This window comes from Gouania willdenowi, chromosome 7, assembly GCF_900634775.1.
Source record: "Gouania willdenowi chromosome 7, fGouWil2.1, whole genome shotgun sequence".
NCBI classification, from domain to species: Eukaryota; Metazoa; Chordata; class Actinopteri; order Blenniiformes; family Gobiesocidae; genus Gouania; species Gouania willdenowi.
In genome coordinates, this window is record NC_041050.1 from 11,093,022 (window position 1) to 11,112,626 (window position 19,605).

Genomic DNA, 19,605 nt, shown 5'->3' on the forward strand with positions numbered 1-19,605 from the left:
TGCTTACAAAATAACTTCGCTCCTCCAAGTAGGACTTAAACCATTGCATTAGTTTTCCATTTAGTCCAACCCATGTTTGCAATCTGTGCAACAAAATTGTATGATCTACAGTGTCAAATGCAGCACTTAGATCCAACAGAATGAGAACAGATACTTTTCCTGAATCAGTGTTCAACCTTATGTCACCGATCACTTCGATAAGAGCAGTTTCTGTGCTGTGATGAAAACGAAAGCCTGACTGAAATTTATCAAATATTTTGTTGAATGTTAAGAATTGATTCAGTTGGTTGAAGACCACCTTCTCAATGATCTTGGCTATGAATGGAAGGTTGCTGATTGGTCTATAGTTAGCCAGTATAGAGGCATCCAGTGTTCTCTTTTTTAACAGAGGTTTCAAAGCAGCTACGTTCAGGGGTTTAGGTACGGTGCTTGATTGGAATGAGCAGTTAATTATCTGACACAAATCAGTGACAATTGACTTTAAGACAGTTTTACAGAAGAAGTTTGAGGGTATTGTGTCAAGGCAACACGTTGATAGATTCAGCTGCTGAACAGTTTCCTCTTTTGTTTTTGGGTTCACTGTAATAAACTCTAACATTGTAGTTGACTTATCCCTCAGTGGTTTAAGCTGTTCAAGCTTTTTGTTATTTTGCTGGTTTGTTCTGATGTTTGACCTTATTGATTGTATTTTTTCATTGAAATATAAAACAAATTCATTGCATTTTCCAGTTGACAGTAATTCAGGAGCTATCTGATCTGGGGGGGGGGTTGTGAGCTTTTGAATTACAGAAAACAAACACACAAACACACACATTGTAGATCACTTTTGCTATAATTTCTTTTCTCACAATAATGGCCAAATCCATGAGTAAACAAACCCGTTGGGCAATGAAACGATCCCATAGGGAATAAGATAAAATTATCATTTTTTTTTTTTTACCCTTGAATAATAATTATTTGAGCACAATTTCAATGGTTTTGATTCAAATAACTGGGAAACAACTCACTGTAGTGTAAATCTAAAACACTCTTTACTTTGTTCATTAATGGGCTCACATATCTTTGAATAATCAAAAAAAAAAATTGCTAATATTCATAATAAGCTAATATTAAACACCTTAATTTGGGGGAAAAAGAAAAACAACAACAACAAAATAGAGCAACTGGTTTTGTGAACTTTATTAGATACAATGATACCAGGAAAGTGGACATTGCAGTGAGCAAAAGAGAGCAGGATACAAAGGCAGAGGAAAAACATTAAAAGTACTTTTTGTTATTTAACATTACTGATGCAGAACATATTCTGTTTTCAAGCAAAAAAAAAAAAAATCTCTTGACACTTTGCTACGTGGTAAGTTTTTAACCTGTATCTGACCAGCAAATGTATTTCAAAGAACTCAGTATTTTTCCATAGACTGAGTGTTTTGTTTAATATTAAATAACCTTTCACCTGATAAATCAATCCAGAATAACACAATAAAATGAAATGCCATACTTTTTCAATTCAATTTTACAGCAAGATTTGTGAAAAGTGAGTGATTTGAAAAACCATTTGCAACTTGCACAATTCAATAATAATGAACAGAATGTGGTTCATAAACCTTACTGAAGGATGACCAAACAGCCCAAAGTAATCAACACAAACTATGAATGCCACAGGTAAAGGAAATGTTCAGGGTTTGTGATAAAAGCTTGTTGTTAACGTCCATACAAATAGTGTATAATCAAAAAATAGAGCTTTCAGTGAAAAAGCTCAGTGTGCTAAGCTTACAGCAGAGGCAGTATTCCTCCTGTCCTCTCCTGGGGTTTCCTCTTCTCTCCTCTGTTATTCACTCCTTCCATGATTGCTCTGGGCCTGCCAGTAGCAACTCACAAAGATCATACTCACTTCCACATTTTCCCATCGAACTCTAAAGAAAGAAATCAACATCTTTGATATTCTGCTCCTGTGTGTCGTCACTTTGTTTTCTGAAATGCGTTTTCTCATGCTGTTGGCTCACCCTTATTGCAGTCTTTTGTCATGTCTCTCTCTCGCAGCAGGTTGTTTTTGTATTCTGCAAATTCTGATAAGAAATCAAAGATTATGAGACACAATTGAAGAATTAAAAAAACAAAAACATTGTTTTTAATAAAGTAGGTCACCTGAGTTTAAAGGATCTTGGTTGCAGGTCCTCAGCTCTGTGCATTCTAAAGCTATTTCATCACCGCTGATAGCATTTGCCCTGCAGGTAAAATTAAGTGCTGTTACAAATAAATTACAAGTTAAGGCATGACACTTAATAGATATCAATGTCTTACCGATCACATCTACCAAGTGGGTACTCTATTCCTGCTAAAAAAAAACAACAACAACAACAACAAAGTAACCATTAATAATGTATATATGTATGGTATAGGCCAGGGGTCTGCAACCAGCGACTCTGGAGCCTAATGTGGCTCTATTACTCTTTTGGAATGGCTCCATATAGCTTTCAAAAATATTGAAATAAATAATTAGTAATTAAATAATAATTAGTATTAATGATAAATCATTTTGACAGCAAATAAAATCACGATATAACAATTTGTCAACAAAGAAATAAATCACATTGTGCAATACCTCTGCCACCTTCCTACTTCACCTCCTGAAACATCTGGAGACCATCAACTTTCCCTGTACCTGTGGTTAACCTTACATTTTAAATCCCTGGTAAGATAACTAAACCAACTAAAACACTTTTCTGGAAGAAAATAGAAATTTGAATGGTGTGGGAACAGATTCATTTAACCACCAATGTGCCGGTTAAAAATGCATGCTTTATGTGTGGCAAGAAATTAGCAATTGGCATGTGTTGACCGACGTGATCATGTGTTATCAAATTGAAGTTACTTTTTGTAGCCTTTAAAATACATTAACTGAAAGGAAAAAAAATCTTCTTTATATAACATTGTGTTCATGTAAACTGAAGGCAGACTGACAGAAGTGAGGTTGCCATAGTGCGCCATCGGCCCCTCCGACCACAACCAACACTCACTCACTACATTCATACTAGGCAATGTGGGTGAAGTGTCTTGCCCAAGGACACAATGACAGATACCACTGGGGCGACTGCCCCCCACTGTGGCACCTGGAATTCTCAGGGGTCTACCGTCCACATACTAACCAGGCCCAGACCTGCTTAGCTTCCGAGATCTAACGGGATCGGGCAATGACAGGCTGGTATGTTGCAAGAAATTGACTGACATTACATTATCAAATTCAAGTTATTTTTTGTAGCCCTTCAAATACATTATCTAAAAAAATATTATTTACATAACATTATCCAATATAATTTTAACAGTATAGAATTTTATACACTATGTTGTCTTCATTAGAAAGGTATTTTTTTCGGCTCCAGAATGACTTTAATCCAGGTGAGATGAGGCAAAATGGCTCTTTTGAGAGTAAAGATTGCAGACCCCTGGTAGAGGCCAAAATCAAATGAATAAAATAATACCTCTCTTTCTGCGTCGTCGGGTCAAAATGATAACAGCAGCAACAATGAACGCCAGCAGTAAGAATGTGGCCAAGAAGTATCCTAAATGTTGCACAAAGTATCCTCGATGCTCAGGGAGGAAGACGTTCACCACATGAGGAGCATCCACTTCATCTGTTCCTGTAGGGAATATAGCATCACATTAGTTCAGGCAGGCACTGAAGTCAAGCTAGCCCTGTCCCATCAGCTAACAGTAGCTGTTAGCAACTGACAACATCCATCCTCTAATTCAGTTAATTATCCAGCTGATCATACTCCACACTTCCCATTGGTTAGAGATGGTCACGGTGCTGTATTTAAACCACTGCAACACGCCTCGTTCCACACACTTTGTCCGAAAATGCCTCGCAACCCACCCCCACCCCAGTCCTCCTCTTTCATCTAACATCTGTGATTCTGTTCTAGGGGGTCCTGCTGACCGCTCTCTCTACTTATGCCTTTCCAGCTGGGCAGAGAGGTTGCAGAACAGAGCCTTAACGCCAAATCTAATCTGCATGCTAATAAACAATTTGACTGAAGTGATCCTGACTTAAATAGAGAATTTAACTATGAATGCTTGAATATTTTCTCATCTAAAATCACAACTTATAGGAACTGTTTTTGATGCACATAAAATAAATGAAGAGCTGCCTGGTTCAGCCTCTCATCTTGAAGAACTGGATATAATTATTGTTTTCCATTACTATTATGATGATGATGATGATGATGATGATAAGTATTTTTTTTTTTTTTAAATTATATTGACTTTTATCCAATAACTGATTCATATGTCTATCTAGTTAGAACTGGATAATTGATTTTCATCAAAAAACATGTTTGTGCTTGTGATTATCTATCTTATGCTTTTTAACAATTAGTAACTGTTCCTGAGTTCAGTATTTAAAACTTTATTAAATATTTTCATATTTATAATTGCTGAACTTTGGTTGTTTTGCAGCACAGGTGTAGAACTCAAGGTCCGGGGGCCAAATCCGGCCCTTAAGAACATTTAATTTGACCTGCAGGAGTTTCCCCTGATGCTTATATCATATGATGGCAGTCATTATTCATCTCATATTATCTATTTCTACATACAATTAGAACAAATTACCTTTAAAGAGACAGGGAGATATTGGTGTATTAAGAGCAGGACATAAAGTCAAATACATTCATCTTTTTGTGGATCTTGTAGCAGGACACTGGTAAACACATGCCCGTGGCAGCAGAAAGAAAAAAAAAAACATTTTAATCACAATAATCTAAACAACAAAACCCTAAAAAATAGTAAGAGAACAATAATCAGCAGTAAGAAAAGGGTAGAAAAGTCAGCTAAAACTTAAAATTATGGTCAACTAAATTGACTAAAATCTACTTAAATTCTGGATTGAACTAAACTTGACAGAAACTTGTCTTTATTTTTTCTGGTGGAAATAAATTACATTTTCTGTCAGAAGACAAGACCTATAATACATCAAACTGTTGCTGACACTACTGATGTAGGTGAGCAGAATTACAAATATTTACACTCGTATTTATTGATGTGCATTGTCTCTCTGAGTAATCAGAATAAATTAAAAATGTCCCTAATGATATTCCCCTCATTTGTTACTGAAAGTATAAAGGGAATAGTTTATGTTTAAATGCTGCTCAGCAGTAAAGAGTCTAAGGACCAGACCTGACGACATCATGCAGCTGTTATTATTTTTCCTCCAGACTGACTAGACAAAAAAGGAGGGGAAATGTGAAGAAATTGTGGCAAAGTCACACGCTCTGTGTCTGTGTGTCTTTGCTAGTTTTCCATTCGGGACTGTTTTGAGGCCTTTAACAAACCTACTGTCACACTTCTGGGTTTCATCTGTAGCAGCTTTAGCAAAGCTCGTCAGTGAAGTTTAAATCAGTGTTTATTTTGGCAACAATTTTTAAAAAAAAATTTTCAGCCACAGTCTTGTGGCTAAAATGCCAAAATTTAGTCATTGAGACTATTTCCGTTATAGTCTAATTTTAGTCAACTTAATGAAATTTAGACTAAATCTATTTCAGATATAGTCAAATAAAACATCAAGCATTTTTTAAAGATAAAATTACCATTTCATCCTATATGACAAAGTTATAGTTTTGTTTTTTATAAGAATCAGAATCAGAATCAACTTTATTGACCAAGTAATGTATTGAATACACACGAGGAATTTGTCTTGCTGAAAAGTATGAATATTCTGATATACGTAGTATATCATATGTTGTATGTAGTATTTTTTTTAATTCAATTAGTCATAGTCTAGTTATTGTCACATGTAGTCGACAAAAACGAACACTGGTTTGAATATATGTACCTATCTACATCTATAACTATATTTATACAGATATGCTACTCGTCAAATTGTCTTTTAGTGAATCAAAAGTTATTACCTTCACCAAAGAAGTCATTTTTTCATTGATGTTTGTTTGTTTGTTTGTTTGTTAGCAGGATTACGTCAAAAGTACTTAAAAGATTTCGACAAAATGTTTATCTAAAATCAGGTCATGGAAGATTCCAGAACATTTTGGAGGGGATCCAGATCAATATATTAATTCTGGATCAGTTTTAAAAATGAAAAACTATGCCTAACCCTTGGAAAAAAATGTAAAAAATCATATCTCGGTTCGTCATTGACCAATCTTTATGTAATTATAACTCGGCTATATTGGTTGGTTCCTCAATTACTCCACCGAGTTTCATCTGAATCAGATCTGAATTGTGCATTTTAATGCGATTTTTCTAAAAAATAAAACAATGGGGTGCCCATGCATTTGGACCTACTGTATCATTATAACTGGAGATATAACTTTCTTCCAAGCCTTTAAAGTGTGAATGATGATGGTAACATTATCAGGATCACTGAAAATGACTCTTTCGTCATTGCTTGTTTGCAGATTTACAGTTGTAGTATATTCATCACATTTTGTGTATTCGTATTGTTAGTCATCAGACATTTGTTACTTTGTGATCTCTAATAAAGCAACCCAGCCCAAACAAGTCCATAGATTTAGGGGGCATGTTACGAAGCGAGATTACCTCTCTAACTTCTGTCATTCCTTTTCTGTAACAACAGTGTTGTCTTTGGTCTGGATTATGGATTTTAATTATTCATAATTTTAAACTTAAGTAACACCTAACCTGGTCGGGTCGAAGTTATGAAGTGGATCAGATCAGATCGAGTATAAAAACTTTAAAATATATATTCAATATATTTGTTTAAAATGATAAACTGTTCCTCCATTGTAAAGAAGTCGCTCTGCCAGTTTTCTCCATTGTAGTGATTGGTCAGATGCTGCAATCTCCTCCCCTTTTATGTGAACGTGCACGTACCAAGGCTGAAATCACTTGGATTAAATTAGCGTGTTTGGTTAGGTGAAGCCCACTAACAGAGATTAATCCAGGATATATTTATCTAGACTCGTAGCATAGGGCCTTAATGGAAAATGAGGAAAACATGCAAATTATTACCGTTGACTAACCTTTCATAAGTATACTTTTCAAAAAACACCCACTTCTACTTATCACTGTGCAGATTGGTACATAATAATCATCTGTCCCTGTATAATGCATAATGTATAATGTAATGATACCTAATGTGAATACAAATGCCAAGACATGTTGAAGGTCATAGTCTCTATAGCCCAACTGTCCAGTGTGAGTCCCATTACCATTTTCCTGACAGAGCTGACACACGCGTGTGCGTGCTTGTGTGCTGAAATGTATTTAAGCTTGAAAGAGATTACCATGTGGTACTTTTAACCCAGCAGGATGTACATCATTTGCAATTCAGTGACTTGAAGCAAAGCATCTTCATTTCTCCAAGATTAGGCTTTCAGACAGCAAAGAACTGATCCTCTTTTTATGCAGTGAATATTTATGTTATTCAGAATAAAATTTTGGCAACCGGTAGAAATTTTAGTTTTCTATCTGGTCCACTCAACGCAGGGCAGCAGGAAACATTTATCCATGCGTGTATACCTCTCGTGGTGATTTACAAGATTATTTAAGAGGCTGTCGTTTTTTTTCAAAAGCAGGAGGAGCATCAAAAGCCTGTGGATACCTCTTATCCTCCCCTTATTTGTGCTCTTTCATGTCACAGCTGGTCCAGATGTTGAACAGATGTATCAGACTTCCTGTAACCGCTGGCAAACATGCCTCTGACACAAACCAGCAAAGAAAGTGAGCAAAGACGGGTGGAAAGACAAATAAACGGAACAAAATAAATTCTGATTGCAATTTGGAGTCTCTTTGGGGAAAAAGGGATCAAATAAAGCCAAAAAAAAAGACACGACATGTGACCGTCCACTCCCAAGTTTATGAGACGTTGGAGCCAACTTCTTTACTCAGTGCAGTTAAAGTAAAAGAAAGCTATAAATGAGAGAAAATTGGCTGGGGAAATAAGAGCATTTCTGACTGTAACTAATTTACTGCTTTCTAAAGAAAGACATCCAAATAGTCAGTCTGACTGAGAAGGTTCTCTTTTTGTTTTTGTCCTTCTTTCTGTCTGCTTCACTGCTTCGTCTCCTATATTGAAAACACAGAAACTGTGGGGACCACGAAAGTTGGCAAGAGAAAGAACTGACTTCACTGACTAGCTATGTCTATAAAAGGAATGAAAAATCCAGAACAGCTTCTCTTCTTCTAAAAACAATAAAGCCAAAAAACCATATGGGGAAAAACATTTGCCACATCCATCTCCGGGAAAAACAGATATTTCAATCGTAACTCAACCCCCAAAACCACTTTTGTTTTTTTGCTGAAAATAAATGTATTTGGGTATGAAGTAATCTTGTTGATCGATTCTTGACCAACTCTTGACATTTTAGTCAAAGTATTTCCATTTAGCATATTTTGTTGTAAAAATGTAAGAGTGACTTCCCTCAATGGGTTGAAACCTGGCTATTACAAAATAATTTTGCTATTGGCTGAGAATGGTGGTTTGTGATGTTTTGGTGGCTTTTTATGTCACAAACAACCACTGTTGGCCCCGCCCCTCCTAAAAAAAAAAACTAGCACTCTGGAGTCAGGACTCTGCAATCTGTGGCAAGCAGGTTGCATTGAGAGTATTGTGAATAGAAAGTATAGTGAGTATTGAGTAGGTAATTAGCATTGCATAAATTGTTATTCAGAGATTTCATAGTATAGGCTGGGCGTGTCTTAACTGCTCCAAGAGCCCCGCCCATAATCAAGGCATTTTTTAGCTTTCCAGCCTTGATGCAGTTCAGCCAAAACCTCTAGGTTTAGTTACTCTTTAGGGAGAGGAATGATTATTTTTTTCTTACTTGGTTCAGGCTCATCATTCGGGAAAGATCTGGGTGCAGTGGTTGGGGTTAATGGAAGTGCAGGTCCCACAGCGAGCCTGAAGATTCTCCTTTCATGTAGACCACAGTAGTGGTGGTGCAAGTGGCAAGAGTAGAGACCTTTATCTGTGGGTTTCAAGTCAGAGATGGACAGCGAAAAGTCCCCCAAGGTGAAAGCATCCTCTTCGACGCTCATCGTGTTCTGGGAAAAACGTTGACCATAATCCCGACGTTCCCCAGATGCATACAGGTCCACCAGTCGGTCGGCCCTGTCAGGTCGCACTCCAGGGGGCTGGAAGTCCCAGTGAGCCACCTGCTGCTGATCTTCCTGGAGACCCTCTCTCCAAAGAAGGCGCCGATTCACACAAGGTAAAACCACTGAACTGCCCAACAAGACCACAAATACAGTCTTCTCTCCATCCCAGTAACGCTTCTCTTTCCGAGCTGAAATTTGTAGAACAAAACGTACTTCTGATTCAATCTGATTCTGCACATCAGTAACAAAGGTCTGTATATCGAGGTACACTCACCTGACTTGGTGACATTCAGTTGGACTTGGATAGATTGGTGAATCTGGCAGTAGTGATGGTGCAAATTGCAAGTGTAAACTCCTTTATCAGTTGTTCCCACATCTATAAAATATGAATAAAAAGGATAAATAAAGTGGTAGGAGTACAAAAAGTATTGTCTTTAGGAAACAGCTACAGATCAGTACTTACAGCAATAAGCAACAATGTTCTGCAAATGCACTTATTGTTAATTGTAGGGTTAAATGAAGGTTTAAATGTAAGTCTCTAAATAGGCTCGGTCCATCTTATTCACCCAATCTGCTGTAGACATTTATTCACAATTCAGACCTGCTGACCAGCATTTGCTTACCTTACAGTGCCATCACTGAGACTTAAACAAAAGCTCAACCAAGTATTTTCCATAGTAGGACAATTATTAAGCAACGATCCGCTTCTCCAAATAAAGTTTTGAGTCAAGTTAGGCCTTATACCAGGGGTGGCCAAAGGTGGGTCGGCTTGGTCAGGGGTCCATGTATTTGGATAGACAACTTGCACTTTGTAAACTAGGTACTAGACCACATTTTGAAGGTTTTGGTCTTGTCTCGGACTTCAGAGCATTTTTACTCGGTATCATCTTGGTCTCAGACTGGCCGGACTTGGAATTTTCCATTAAGACTAGTCAGAATCAGCACTTATCTGCTATTCTTCAACTTCATTAATGTGATAATAATGAGAAGCACTTTTGAAGTGTACCTAAATAATTATGTTGTAATTTGACTTTAAATATTTACCATTAGCTATTGTTCTGCCTCCTTACCGAGTGCCTTATGTGTCAAACTCCAACATCAGTCCATTTTATTTCTAGCCAGAAATACCTCAACACTTACTTTAGGCCTCATTCATCTGACAAATCTTATTTTCAGATATTCATACTGATTCTGGATTTCTCAATGGATTTTAAATACATACAAAGATTCATGTGTTGCAAGATTTTAGTTGAACACATTTGTCAAGTCTTGAGAATTTTGCATGCTGTGCTTTGAAAGAGTTGCAGACACCTTGTATTTGTCTGTCAGATGTATTTAAAAGAAAACTAAAATGAAAGAGTGAATGCTCTTTAACTGTTCAAACTTGTCATGGTCTTGGTCTTGGTCTTGTCTTGGTCATGGTGCATTCAGGTCTCAGCCAATTCTTGGTCTTGGACAGTGTGGTCTTGAGTACAACACTACCAGGTACTGAGTAAACATGTCACCATTATGAACCATAAGTATAACACAAAACTTTGATGTGGTTTCCTTATATTATACCATTCATTCAGTGCTTAGTAGCTTCAGGCAAACAATTATAAGGGCTAACAAGGCTATTAAGGTTAATAGTTATACTATATTGTTTTTTTTTTTTTTTTTTTTTTTTTTTTACCTTGTCTGCTCATGCTTTCGAAGGTTAACACTACAAGAAGTGCAATCTTTTGACAGCAATGCATATTTTATTATTGCAATTAAATAAATTTATTTATTTCATTGCATAATTGTGACCGTCACCAGCCCTCCCTAGGGAAGGGTAAGAAATACTTTATTAAAGGGAGGATGTAAAAAAGAGAGGGCAGTGTTACACCAAGGTGAGGGGTTGGAGGGGGGTGGGGAAGTTAGCAGGGAAGAGGGATACAAGATAGGATATGGAATGGGTGAGGAATAGTTTTAAGTGATGCGATGTGAAATTGTGGTTGTGTATATTGTGTTTATTGTTGTGTTGTCAAGCCAGTTTGGTGACCAGTGTGTGGTTTAGGAATAATGGTGGTGGCTGTGAACAGAGGAAGAGGTGAGTGGAAATTCCATAAAACAGGTATTTGGGAACAACGTGTCTAAGGTTGAGCCCAGTATGAGTGTTATCCCACAGCCCAAGGCCAGTGCATCCATGACAAATGTATTTCCAAGTACCGCCACTGCAAAACCCAAGAGCCGCCCCCGGGCCCGAAGAAGCAGTCGGGCCAGCAGCAAGAGCAGGCAGCCTAAGGGCCCCCGGCGACCACCCCACGGCCAAGCAGTCCCCCGAACGCCCCCAAGATCCCAAGCCGAGAGGCAGCCATCGCCCCCCCATACACACCCGAGAAAGCCCCAAGGAGCCAAGGACCCAGCGCACCACGCCACCGATCCCACCCCCAACCCCTACTATATTGTAAAAATATGTCCTATGTGCAGTATTTTTTGTTAATATGTTTTTTTTAATTATTTTATTATTATTCTTTTATTTATTTATAAAACCTGGCCGGTGACTCATTAGTTTTAAACATGTTCAAGAGTTCTGACAATAAGTTTTACTTTAGTACTTTTAGTGTGTATGTATTTAAGTAAGAAAGTCTTACTATTAATGATCAGAGAGAAGTTCCCATCACTGAAAGCAGAACCAGGAACAGAGATGCGTCCCTTGTTAAAGCTGTTGTAGACCCTTTGGCGTGCTCCAGGTGACATGTCCAAGATTCGCTCCACAGAATAATCCGGGGTGCTATGGACCACGTCCCAGTGCACCACCCTCTGACGGTCCTTCAGTCTGTCCTGCGTCCACACCATGCGGGGACTTTGGCATGGCAGCACAGCCTTGGAGCCTGCTGGGAGGGTGATGTTCTTGGCCTCCACTACAACACCAAAGCTGGTGCTGCTGCTCTGGGCCCAAACTGAATTAAATTGAGTGAATTTACATGGAAACAACAGAGAGGAAAGAAAACATGAGCCACATAATGTTTTCTACAGTTGTTAAGGCAAGACATTAAAACAGGGATGTCTTACCTCCTGGCAGGAAGAGCACAGTAAGAACTGAAAGAGACAAAGTTATGGGATATTAGAGCTGTATCCGTCAAGAACTTTTCACTAATAAACTGGATATAGAAAATGTTAAAGCATGTAAACATTACATATCTTACTGAATGATGAAACTCTATATTCAACAGAAGAAAAAAGTATCATCCACTAATTATTGCAAAGTTTATAAAACATGTATAATTGTATTTGGCAATTGAAAATTGCCAATTGAAAATTGCCAAATACATTGTTTTCGTGGGAGTTCTTATTATTTTTTTCTGCAACTCCTTCTAGGCCAGTAATGCAGCACTAATGACACATATGTCATCTCATATGTGTCATTAGTGCTGCATTACTGGACATCTCGCAATGTCAAAGATGTGCAGTCGACCTTTTTTGGAGCCAAAATGCCAAGGTCAAGGTCAAGGTCACGGCAGGTGTCAAAAAACAAAATTTTCCATATCTCTACGAATAAAAAATGTTGATGCTTACAAACGCTCATCAAGTGGAGTATTTTATTTCATTGGATTGAAGACCTACTAATAAAAATATTGCACAAGAAAAAAAAAAATCCCTATAACTTGGCCACAAATTGAGTTGCAGTGCTCAGACTGGTACCATTGAACAACATTTCCTTTCAATGTGTGACTTTGACCTTCGCTCAAGGTCGTATTTAAGGTCAAGGTCAGTCTTCTGCATTATTACTTTCAATTTAATTAGTAAAAAGATCAAAATTTTCAACTAATCCAGAATCAGGTTGTCATTATTGCCAATTTTTTAAATTTATTTTGCTTGACATGTAATTTCCGGTCATTTTAATGAGGTCCACGTGACATTTAAAAAATTGTCTATATGTTGAAATCTGAGTGAATGAGTTTTCCTTAGGGAGGGGCTGGTGATGATCACAATTATGCAATAAAATAAATTCATTTATTTAATTGCAATAAGACGACATGCATAGCTATCTCGAAAAGATTGCACTACATGTCGTGTTGACCTTGGATAGCATGTGCAGACAAGGTGGAAAAAAGAAAATAGGGAAAAAACCTTCAGAAAATGCATTAAAGGTTTCATTACTCTCATATTTGACACAAGTGAATTGAACCTGTTTTCAGTAGTATTGTAGAAACACAGTATGATATTCAATGGGGATGTTTGGAAAATAACTATCCATATACTTTGAAAATCGTATGGCATTGTCTGCAAGTTTAAGGTTTGATCGTTTGCATGTTTGCAGTTAAATATTACAGAGTAGGAGCAGATGTGGCTTTATTGAGAAGACTGTATCAGAGAAGCTTTAAAAAGCAAAACATCAATATACAGTGTTAACAACACACCCGAGAGCCATATTTTTAGGTGTTTGTTTTCTCACTTTGGATATTTTCCATTTACAGTTTTGGTACTCGTAATGGAGTTTTTCCCTCAGTGCAGTTTAGTTGTGTGTTTGCAGAAAGGCCAGCGGTGACGCTTGCATCCGGCCAACACTTTACAGAGCCTCTATTCATGCTGCCTCTTCTGGCTTTCTGCAAAGATCCAGAGGAAAGAGTGAACCGGAGGACACCTGTGTATTATTTGTTGGCAGATAGTCAAGTGTGGTAATCTGTTTTTTTCAAACTAAATATATATGATAGGTAGAAAAAAAGTTTGTCTGTTTGCAATCCAATGTGAAAATAGTTGTTTTGTTCCAGCAAATGCCACTTACACAGGTTTGAGTTTTAAAACTATACTTAGTAGTAAATAGCTAGAAATGTCTTTCTGGTTATCTAAAGTACTTTAGTAACTCCCTAAGGAGATCATTGAGGTGTAAAAGAGTTTAGATTTTGAGAGATCACCATCGCCACTTGACAGGGCGATGGTGGTGAATTGCACTCATCTTGAGACTCTTTGGGTTTTGACCTGAATAAACTGGATCTGCTCCTCAACCCTTCATGTCTCTGCATGAAGAAGCAACATCATTTTTCTCCTCATGTGTGTTTCAAATGTCAAGGCCAAAGTGAGGCTTTAACCTGTGACCTACTTCTATTATCTCTACACTTCATGGCTTTACTCAGCCTGCAACTACTGTGCTTCACCTTGATACCAATTTGCTTTAGTGAAATATTTGTCAAAGGCAGTTGTTATATGGATAGTATAGATTTTTTTTTTTTTAAATTTAAAGCTGCAGTACGTACATTTTTTGGCTTTTTTTGGTCTAAAATCCACAATCACCTTTGAGCATATTGTAATCCAAAGTGTTGTGAAAGGACAGTGCACTTTTACATCTTCTCTGGGCCGTATAGATGAAGTTTAGAAATCCAGGAGTGTGATGCAACCTTTCAGCCAATCACAGATCTTTTTACAAACAGAGTGCCTAATGACCGACATGGAAAAGCAACAGTCTAACGATCCAAACATACTCGTAAGGACTGGACATATGGAGTGCAGGGCAGGGTCGGCCCCAGATACTGATTTCAGAAAGATAGTGAGAACAAACGAGATAAATCCCATGTAAACCTAAGAGAAACATATCCAAGGTGAAGAGAATAGACGCAATTAATTTTGCAGTCTGGATGCGCGAGTGATGTGGGCCTGTGTGAGCTGTATGGCGGGGAAGGAGCTCATGACAGCACCCGCTGCTCGGGGTAGTAACTACAGTGATTCATGTCAAAGTCTCTAAAACATCAGAAAACTTTTCCAACAACACAAGATAAAGTCCCTACATTTGTCACTAGTCCCTATTGAGAAAAACGTCGCTGAGAACTCCACAGTTGTGCGCGTTCGCAAGGATACTGGTAAAGGACAACAGTTTTCGAAACAGGGAGGGGAGGCGGGAGCGTGGTTGTTTCTATACAAGTCTCACAATTCTACATACTGCAGCTTTAACTTGATGCACACATAGATTGATTGATTATACTTTATTAATCACCGAGGGAAAATTGATGCCTACTGAGAGCTTAGTATTACAGTTATATGTACAAAGAAATAAACTGGATTATCGGCACACTTTGTGTCAACATGTAAACTTAACTGCACTGAAACACAACATTTTTACTTTCCTACTGTTTGTCAATACTGCCTTTTTTGTTTTTGTCCCTGCGTCCCTGTTGTTGTGCTTGTTCATATGTTTTTTTTGTTTTGATTCTCTCTGAAAAGTGTCTTAATATTAAATGCATTTCAAAAAGCACATTATTATTTTTATCTATGTTTTGCCAGTTTAATGAATAGTGGTCAAGTGCTACAGTGTACATGAAATAATCATAATCATCATATGTAGAATCTATTTATTCATGCTAAAAATCATAATTTGCGACACATAATCAGATGGAAGACATATCACACGAGAAATTATTTTCTCTTGGAACTTGTTACTTATCACTATCCATCCAAAGATAATTTGTATTCTGATAACAGTCATGAATTACTTCAATTTAAAGATTTTGAAAAAAATAAAAATATAAATTAAAAAAATATTGTGTGGTCAGATTTCACAGATGAGCTATTACAGCTAACAACAAACGCCCAGGACATATAATTATTTAGGGCAACTAAATTATTGGTAAAGTTAACCTCAGATGGCATATAATTCATTAAATCTGAGACAGAATACATAATAACATAATGTACTTGAAGCACACACACTTTAGAGACCTCAGGCTGGAAAATTTCAGTGGCTTTTTGATTAAGGGGTATAAACTTTCCCCCAGACAGTAAAACAAAGTGCGCACACACACACACACACACACACACACACACACACACACACACACACAGCTGACTCATCAAGGTGGCTTAACAGTAAAACCTAACAATGTGCCATTAGATTACTCATGATAACAGTTATTTTACAAACGATCCGTTATCTGTATCTCCAGGGAATTACTCACCTGGACATCATCTAGTTCTGGGACAAACAAGTGCGACTCAAACCTTAAGCATGCATTTACTCAGCATATTGCTTGTGATTCACGGCTGCTGTGAGTGTGTGAAGTTTACTCACAGCTCCCTCACAGATTCAGAATAAATCAAACAGATGTTTGCAGCTGCACAGTCAGCTAAACATCCAAACACTGAGGCCTGTTCACTGCTCTGTAGACAGAGTTCACACTCAACAGTTTCCAAACGCATGCAGTTTACTCGCCTAAAAGCATTATTACCAGCGTTCAGATTGTTGACTAAAAATGTTCATCTACGATGTTTTTTTGTGACAAATAGACTATGACTAATCGGGAAAATAAATAAATTGATGAATACATGTGAACAAAAATATATGAATATGATCAACTAATAGAAACTAAACTTAAATGCTCACATGGGATTAAATCCAATCAGAACTATGTTGGGGTATTTTGGCAGCTATCCAACAGAACTACTGTTATTGCATGGAAGGCGAGACAATCCTTAATACCATCTTATATCAGGTTGATAAATGTAAATTAAAGCTTTTAAAAAATGCACAAACTCTTATCCTGTATAATTTAGTTGACTATATCTGTAACCAACCCAACCGTCATCCATCATCCATCATCTGACCCCTTTGTTCCTTTTTCCAGGGTCGTGGGGGTCTACTGGTGCCTATCTCCAGCACTCATTGGGCGTTAGGCGGGCATACACCCTGCAGGACAACACACGCATAGGCAACCACCACAATCACATTCACTCCTACGGGCATTTTAGAGACTCAAATCAACCCAGTAGTCATGATTGTGGAATGTGGGAGGAAACCAGAGTAGAAAATCATACACAAGCACAGGGAGAACATGCAAACTCCACACAGAAAGGACTCAAGTGTCCACCACAGGGCTGGAACCCAGTACCTTCTTGCTGTGAGGCAGACATGCAGCCTATGCATTAAACCAGACATGGGCAACTGGCGGCCTGAGGGCCACATGTGGCTCTCAGTCTAATTTTTTGTGGCCCCCAAATCAAATCATTTTCAAGCCCCATTTTCTAGTTCTAAATGCTGACATGGTTGATAATGTGGCCCTTGGATCAGATAACCACATTTTTCTGTCCCCACCGCTGTGATAGAGTTGCCCATCATGAAACTATTCTGTTTCTTTGTATTTGTGATTCAGATCCTTTCCATGCTCTGCTGTCTGTCTGAAACCCCACCTCCTCCTCCGCAGACCCACTAGTGGGGAAACACTCATTACTGACACATATAATGACTGGCTGCTGGATTGTGCTGACTCCTCCAGTAAAACCACAGCTAACTGGAAACACATGGGGCCACAAGCCATAGAAAAACCACATAGAGAACAATGTAAACAGGGAAAAGGTTTTTTAAATGGTCAGAATGGGTCACTGCCTACGTCTTGTGCATCTGGGTCAGACAACAAAAAGCAGGAGTGGGCAACACTGTCTTTGATTTTATGTTTATTATGTGTACTGAGGTTGGATTTATACCAATGCACTTTTGTGAGGAGTTTTTTTTTATTTTTTATTTAAAGTCTTTACTGAACACTGAAAGAAAAGGCATTGTTTTATGTTTGCACGTGTCACTGTTTGTGTCAGCTCTGTTATGAAACAGAAAAAGGATCAGTGTATTTAAGGTCGTGTGCTTTGATGGTCACTAGACGTGCAACAGGATGGGTGCAGAAGTTGGATAACAGGATGGAAGTAACCTTTCCTTCTAACTTGGGGCTATTTTGTATTTTTTAAAAATGTTTAAAAAAAAAAAACTAAAAACTCCTTAAGGCACATCTGTTATTGTAGACACAAGATAGATGCATACCTGAGTGTCAATGAGTACAACAGTTCTTTTTTAAACATATACAGTATATACACACAGTAAAAACCATCCTTTTATGTCACTTTATGTCTACAGTGTGCATATGATTATTATAATTCTAGCTTATCAAATGCAGTTAAAAACAACTAACAAATAATGAACAAATGACACTTCTGAATTCAGTCATTTATATTCATATCAATAGGACAAATGACATTTTACTGATATGCATTTACTTAAATGGTGAAGACATGACAAATGAGTTCTGCTTTGGTTTAAGAAGAAATCCCTGACCTGGATTCAGACAAAGAAAACTTCCCTGCTGATCATTCAACTTCCAAAAAGGCAACACAGGTTGAACACTTACTGTGTAAGAGACTCATATCTGGGTGCATCTTCTTCTCAGGGCTGGTCAGTGGTGTAGAAACCCGTCAGAGGGTTGGTGAGAGCATGAACTGATGAAGAGAAAGCTTCAACCAGCAGCAGCAACTGGACTTTGTTGTGATCTTGCAATTTTCAGCCCATTCTTGCTCCGCCTCTGTCAAAGTGAAACCCAACACCTCAACAGTCTGAGTAGTCTAGTACTGGACCAGTTACCATGTCACACCATGTTTATTGTTTAGACAACTTTAGGAAATTATGTGCAACTCAAAGAATTACCATTATCAAAGGTAAAGCAATATGGTCTAAACACAGAGAAATCCTGTGCATCTCTAAGGTCTTTATTATTAACAAATTTTTCTTTTTTTTTTTTTTTTTTTTTTTTAATTATTATTATTGCTTTAGTACCATTAGAGCAGTGATTCACAACCTTTTCTGCCAGCAGAGAGCTTTTTGGGGTCCATCCGTTAAGTCAGCAAAAATGATGGTCCATTGTTTTATGAAATTGTGAAAACCACATGTATTCATTTATCTGAATAATATCCACTGTTATCCAGGAAGTTTATTATTATTTGCACCATAGAATATAAACATCTTAAAAACAGAAATCCTTGTTTTAATCAGGAAAAAAAATGAGTTAAAAGCGTCTAAAATTGGTGGTGAAATGAGATACTGAAAACCACAGAAATTGAAAAAAGGTTGCAGAAAAAGTGAAAAAAATGGTTCAAAGTGTCAATATTGGCAGAAATAGGGTGGGGACTTTGGGCCATAAGGTGGGAAAAGTGGTGAAAGGGTTTAAAAGTGCTGAAAATGTCTTGAAAGTGGAAAGAATGTGCAGAAAAGGCATTAAAATTGGATGCTGAAGTGGCAGAAATGGGAGTAATGTAGCAAAAATGCATTGAAAGGAGCAAAAATATAGCAAGAAAAAGTGATGAAAATAGGTTATAATATAACAAGTTTGGTGTAGTGGCAGAAAAAGGGTGAAAATTAGCCAAAATGGGCTAAAATTGTTATATATATATATATATTCTTAGTTCCTTGAAGAAATCTTGCGACCCCATTGTTGAGAACACCTGCATTAGAGTAGTCTCAAAGCACTGTTAATGTTAATCACATTCACTGTTGGGAATGAAAGGCCATTATTACTACAATATAGAAATGAATATTTGTAAAATTTGATTAAAAATATTTTTGCAAAATCGTTTTAAATATATATATATAGCACCATATAGCTGTAATGTGTCTAAAGGCTTTTGTATTAATTTTCAATACATTATCCAGACACATACAAATTAGCTTGACCATAACTATATAATATTTCAAAGTTCATAATTAAAATGAATGAATTAAATTGAGAAAGTAAATGCATTTACCTAAAGTACCAGGTACGGGTATATAAC

General features: G+C 37.3%; 1 protein-coding gene across 2 annotated transcripts; it reads right to left on the reverse strand.

Moving 5' to 3' along the window:
• Nucleotides 1-1,155: 1,155 nt before the first annotated feature.
• Nucleotides 1,156-18,324, reverse strand: LOC114467150 (matrix remodeling-associated protein 8-like). Of its 2 annotated transcripts, none has more exons than XM_028453230.1 (10): nucleotides 18,192-18,324; nucleotides 12,103-12,129; nucleotides 11,682-11,990; nucleotides 9,341-9,442; nucleotides 8,793-9,254; nucleotides 3,477-3,635; nucleotides 2,299-2,329; nucleotides 2,143-2,222; nucleotides 2,001-2,063; nucleotides 1,156-1,910 (listed from the first exon to the last, which is right to left on the reverse strand). In XM_028453230.1, the coding sequence occupies exons 1-10, from the start codon at nucleotides 18,217-18,219 to the stop codon at nucleotides 1,885-1,887; spliced, it is 1,287 nt and encodes a 428-aa protein (XP_028309031.1). In that variant the 5' UTR covers nucleotides 18,220-18,324; the 3' UTR covers nucleotides 1,156-1,884. The 2 variants fall into 2 exon arrangements, with proteins under 2 accessions (XP_028309031.1, XP_028309030.1); XM_028453229.1 differs by having other exon boundaries at nucleotides 2,299-2,332.
• Between the last annotated feature and the right edge of the window lie 1,281 nt (nucleotides 18,325-19,605).